The sequence below is a fragment of the Anser cygnoides genome, chromosome Z (genome assembly GCF_040182565.1).
Source record: "Anser cygnoides isolate HZ-2024a breed goose chromosome Z, Taihu_goose_T2T_genome, whole genome shotgun sequence".
In the NCBI taxonomy this organism is placed as follows: domain Eukaryota; kingdom Metazoa; phylum Chordata; class Aves; order Anseriformes; family Anatidae; genus Anser; species Anser cygnoides.
The window spans coordinates 39,756,830-39,762,829 of record NC_089912.1 but is presented as its reverse complement, the minus strand read 5'-3'; the positions used below and the strand labels follow the sequence as shown (position 1 = coordinate 39,762,829).

The 6,000-nt window shown below is 32.3% G+C and overlaps 1 protein-coding gene across 3 annotated transcripts in view; it reads right to left on the bottom strand.

The window, feature by feature from the left end:
- Positions 1 to 476: 476 nt before the first annotated feature.
- CNTNAP4 (contactin associated protein family member 4) overlaps positions 477 to 6,000 on the bottom strand; it is a 269,217-nt gene continuing 263,693 nt past the window's right edge. For 2 of the 3 annotated variants that reach the window (XM_066988100.1, XM_066988101.1), the window contains exon 24: positions 478 to 5,561. In XM_066988100.1, the coding sequence (XP_066844201.1) occupies positions 5,368 to 5,561 (194 nt within the window). In that variant the 3' untranslated portion in view covers positions 478 to 5,367. Of the gene's footprint in view, positions 5,562 to 6,000 lie in introns of all 3 variants that reach the window. The other variant, XM_066988102.1, reaches the window with a different exon arrangement.

Below are 6,000 nucleotides of genomic sequence, written 5' to 3'. Positions count from 1 at the left end.
GGGGTGAATGGGCTAGGGGAGGTAGGGAGGGGAAGAGAGGGAGAGATATACAGTCAGTATTCATGAGAGATACTGTAATCTTTTCTTCTGTCATCAGAGACCACAGAACTCTGTAGTAGAGTTCTGTACCTCTTACTGTTCTGTAAGAAATTACTAGCTCCAGTGTTCTTATTCTGTTGAAAAACAGAACAAAACAAATCCACCGTGAAATGTTAAGTATTTTCTGAAAATGATTGGATATTTTTTCAGCATTGGTGAGGGTAGTGTTTTTCAGCTCTGGCCTACTTTTTAATATTTGACACAATATAAATAGTTAAATGAAGGAATCTTAGCTCTGACTACATATTTGTTTTACGAGCATGGGTATGTGTGTTTGTCCCCATTTGTTCATGTGTAGAGACTTAGTTATTTATTTTTATTTTTTCCCCTGTGGACACACCACACTATTTAATAAGTACTTATTTATTTAGTGTTATTTATATCTTCTTAGCAATACTAAAATTTCATCAGAGCTGGAAATTAGAAAATTATATGAAATTAAACTTAACTTTATGTCGGTGTTTGTAGGAAAGGCATTCAACTCTCTGCAATGTAGGAATAATATTTCATTCCTTTCTATAACTTTGGTGAGATCAAGGATTAAGAGGTTTGAAGAGTGTATCCAAAGAACAGTGCCAGTCCTTGTCAAAAATTACTTTTCAGACAACCCTTTGAAAACAAGAAAGAAGTGTAGCTTCTTAAAAAATCGTGTTCCATAAGCATTTTTTTTTAATAATTTTTTTTTTTTTTTTTTTTTACTCTCTCTGTAAAGCTTCTGTAAGGGAAGCTTTAGCACTTTTGGTACAGAAAACCAGTACACCCTTCCTTCCTACTACCAACAAAAAGTCCCTAGAAAAGCATAAATTTAAAGGGGAGATCCTTTCATATCATTATTCTTTTAACAATGTTCTTGAGTATACTTAAAACAAAACAAAACAAAAAAAAACCACCACACTGAGATTACTGCGGTGCCTTTGCACCTGTACCTTTTTATTCAGTTCTAATTTCTGTTTTTTTTTTTTTTTTTTTTTTTAATTCTTGTTCTTTGTAATAATGTACGATCTCATTAAGTGATCAGAAACACTATGGATTCAGTATACTTTCCAATATAACAATTCTTAAGCTGCAAGGGTCTAATTTGATGAAATATTAAAAGTGTCAGTTGTGGCACATTTTCTTCATACTTATCAGAGAATATGCATTTTACTCCCAGAGAATTGGGCACTTTTTTTTTCTTTTTTTTTTTTTCTCTGACATTTTTTAAACATTTTTCTCTGACTTAAATACTTCTCTGTTGCAAAGATCAGTGTTCCTTTGTGGCATCACATGCCCTATAGAGCTATAACTCAATCTCCTGTGTAAACTTCTACAATTACTTCTCAAGGTAATTAATTTTATTTGAAAACTCTGTTTTCCTATTGGTCCTCTGCAGACCTTCAGTAGTTGAATTTTCTGATTTTATCTCACACTGGCATCTAAATCTAAATCTGCAACTTATTCTTCTCTAGATTTTTTTTTTCCTTCAAACTTTTTTCCTTGTATACCACTGTCATAAATAATGGTGTTGCAAGTTTATATTGACTATTAGTATGTTTCATGTTAAATCCTGCACTTAGTTTGTTACCTATTATTAATCTACAGTAGATATAGTGGAAGATGTTTTTTTACAAAATCTAACTAAATTATATTTATGTGCTAAATGTTAAATATATATTATGACCCCTTTCTAGTTAGTGCCCACAGACATTTTTTTTAATACACCAACATTTGTGCTTTTTTTTTTTTGTATGCTTAAGAAAAAATGTTTGCTACAGAAAGTGTGTCAATACATAGCAAGTTCATTACATTAGCACTTTGTTCTATTACATATAAATAACCAGACACCAATATATTATGTGGACTTCTACATATTTTTACTGTTAAAAAAATCAGTATACTGTTGTCAGTTTTAAACTTTTTAATACAAATTTTATAAAAAATATTTTCCTCACCTTATTTTAAAAAGTTTATTTTATTATCAGAGAGGTGAAAGGTCACACATTGGAAGTTTCAGAAAAGGGACAGCACAATGATGTATGATGTCTCAATGCACTTCAGTGCTACCATTTTGTTGTACCCATAGAAATGCAGCAAGTAGTTGCAAATTATATCTATTTTCAGTTGAAACCTGTATATTTTGAATCCAGGTGACATATAAATGATCACTCTTTCTACAGATGAAAATGAGCATTTGCATTTTTAGAGAGATATAATTATTGTATGTTACAAACCTGCAGATAGATCTGCATTCAACAAAATTAATTTGTTTATCCCCTTAGAATCCTCCACAAAATAAAATGCTGTAAAAAGGTCTTTGAATGAAATAATGTTCCATTCACACAGGTATTTATACACATTTTTTTTTTTTAATTGTTTAGTGAAATATGGGCTTTACTCTGCTTTTGACTTCCTGTTCCCTTTAAAAATGCTAAAGAATAGTGAAAGAATAGTGAAAGAAAACAATTATCCATTTGGAGGAAAATGAAGTGACAGAAGAAATATTTCTCTCCATCAAGAAATACAATAAAAATAAGCAAGCAAATAGAAGTAAAACCAAATGACTGAAAAGTTAGATTTACATACTTCCAGCCTGTCCTCATGTGGATACATTTTCTTACTCTCTTTCTCTCTGTGTCATAATTCATTCAAAATGTCTATTTTGTTGATCAAATATATTATAATCACCACTGCCATAAAAGTTTTGTCCCCCATGGGTGTTACATCCCACCACATGGGTATTACATCCCACACGAATTAAAATTGTTAACTATGATTTTTATGTCTTTCAATAGTATTGTTGATACGAGTCACATGAAAATGTGTACCCTGGCATATCTTTTTTATGAAGGGAAAGCCCCTTGAGATTTTGAAGGTTGAATTTCAGAGGAGAATATGGAAGGACTCTTCTTCAATTCAGTGCAATTTAGGTCAGATCCTTGAAGAGAAGGGGTCATAATTCGCTCTTCAAAGTATCTAGCTAGACTGACAGGAACTAAAGTAGCAAATTAAGAGTGCATGATCTAAAAAATAAAAAATAAAAAAAAATAAAAAATAAAGTATTCTCATCCATTCTCATCATTTGAGAAGTGTCCCGTATTCTTCCCTTACCTTCCTAGCCTATTGCCATGGAACACAGCAACACATACATGATGTATATATACACAGTTCTTGATCCTAGATCCTCAGACTCAGCCTTAGTCTTACACTAGAGATGCATTTAGAACTGCAAAATTGAGAAGAATATGAAACAGTGCATATCAAGCTGAAAAATTTCTGATTTCAGAGCCTTCAAGTACCAAAAAAGGGAAATACTTTTTTTTCCTAAAAATGAAGAAAAAATGAGCAGAATGAAGCAGAAAAGGGAGTGTAAAATTCTGAGAATCGAAAATAAAGATTGATAGAAGAAAACAAGCTTTAAAATATATTATCACACTTTCCTTCACATTTCTATATACAACAATTATATATGGAAATAAATGTAAAGATTAATATTTTCTTAACACCATATCAGGTTTACATGCTTTTATAATGTTTTTGGGCATCTATGAAAAACATTTCCTAAGCCTCAGAGCCTAGGTTTGACTCTGTTTCTTCCCACTGAAAGAGGAGCAAAGCAGTGACCATTATCATTGCTTTCAATGGGAATAGGTATAAATCAGTTTGAAAAAATTTAAATTTTAAACTTTCAGGTCTACAGGGACACAGAAGTCCTGATTCCTTCCTTAGATTCTAGCTCTAGGCACACAGTCTTCTATGGAAAAAAAAAAAATATTACAACAACAACAACAAATCAACAAAGTCTTTTTTGTGAATTAGTTATATAAATATTGGTATATGGTGCTATTGTAGATTCCTTGAGGTATTCTACTTCATTCCCAGATGTCTTTTCCAAAGGACACATACCTTCAGTCAATCTCGTGACATTCTTACAAGGCCACATAGATATTTCAGAGACCCTATGGCGTCAATAGTAGCTTTACATTCTTCTGTTTAAACAACTTAAGCCTATATTTCATATCTAATAATTTGTTTATACAACATCACAAGCAACTCATTTGTATTCTGTCAGGATAGTAAGCATCTGATTAGTTTTTGGTGCTAGAATCAGACCTTATCTCATCTAGTGTAGGTACTCTTATGGATGAAGAAACAAATATTAAAGTAGCAGCCACTGTGCTAGACTCTAAATTCCCTATTTCATTATCATAACAATCATAAGTAAATTCTATAAGTTTTAACAACTTAATCTTGAGGTCTGGAGTAGATCATACACACACACAATGTTTTCAGGAAATGCATGCCAGATGTACAGACCACTACAACTTCACAGAAGAAACAGTACTAATTTCTAGGGAGAATAATATCGATCATCATTATGTGTTTTCACTCATGGCAGTTTAACCATTGTTAATATTTTAATTGATATTTCCAAATAAAAGTTTTGTCTTTTTAGGTCCTAGTTTTATTAAAATTCTTAATTTTCCTTAATTCTTTTTTTTTTTAATAATTATATCTTAATTACTATCTTAATTATATTAAGAATTAAAATTCTTAGAATATGTATGAGTCTAACTTGATTCCATCACTTGACAGTGAGTGAACACCAAAAAGAGATTTTACAGCATTTCAACACACTGTACACCCTTTTGTTTTAAGTCCTGCCAGACTTGTCAAACAACAACAGCAAAAAAAGACAATGGTGGCACTAGTCACCTCCCAGGAGAAAGAAGTACAATTTGTTTTGGACAACTAAATCCATGGCTCACAAACAGATTCTGCCACAAGCCAACAGCAGTTCAAAAGGCATTCTCAGGTTGAGGAAGTATGAGGAATCACTATAATGCAACATAAAAAGAATTTCCTTAGTAACACAAACTATTAGAATCTACTTTTCACCTTGACCAAAATTCCAAAATGATATTTCAAACAGAAGGATTAGAACAGCTTTGTAGCAATTTTCTCATTTATAAATAATATTCAAGATGTACGTTAAACTTCAGTTTCAGAAGGTCACATCAGAACAGTCGGAAACTACCAACAATGAAATTGGTTACAATATCTAATTCACTGTTACATAAAATGCATTTACAGTATAATAGCTAAGGACAGCATGTAATTTTAAGAAGCCCCTATACCAATCACTGAGACTGAACTTATGCAATATAACAGGTCTCAAATCCATTGTGTTTACTGTAGAGTGCAAGAGCTTTCTTGTCCATTGAGATCCCCTGGCTTATCAAGAAAGTCAGACAGTCACATTATTACATTAATTTAAATCATGAATGTCAGTCAGAAGAAGTATTCCTTTTGATTTTCACTGGCAGTGTTTTGTGTACTAAGCTCACTTTTCAGTGCAGATTCAGCACTGTCTTCATTTTCAGATCCTTTTGTCTCATTTTTTGAGTATATGCTTTTTTTTTTATAAATGTGTATAGCTATGGCAGTGATGCAAAGGATGATGAATATCACAACTGCTATCACACCTAGTGGGAAAAAAAAAAAAGAAAGAAAAGTCAAGAAATAGCATAGGCAAGTAATAGCATAGGGATCAGGGAGAGACAGAGGAGAACAGGGTTAGGAAAAAAGGAGAAATCTGGAATTCTGAACCAGGTCCTCATATCAGCTCTGTTTATGTAGACCATAAAAGAAAAGCCAGAGACACTTCATGGTAAAAATGATAACACAGAATTAGCCCCATGCATATCCAATACTACACACAAATTAATTCAAACCATAGATGAGTGGTCCAGACTAAACAGTGTAGTTCATGAGAAGAATTTATAAAAGAAAAGTAGAACAGTTCATCACAGGGACTACAGTGGAAACTGATGAGTGTTTATAGCTGCCTATCTTCAGACTAAGTGGGACAGAAATTCTAATGCTTGTTTTGCCTTGTAGAAGAAAATCCCAACTCTCTTTGAC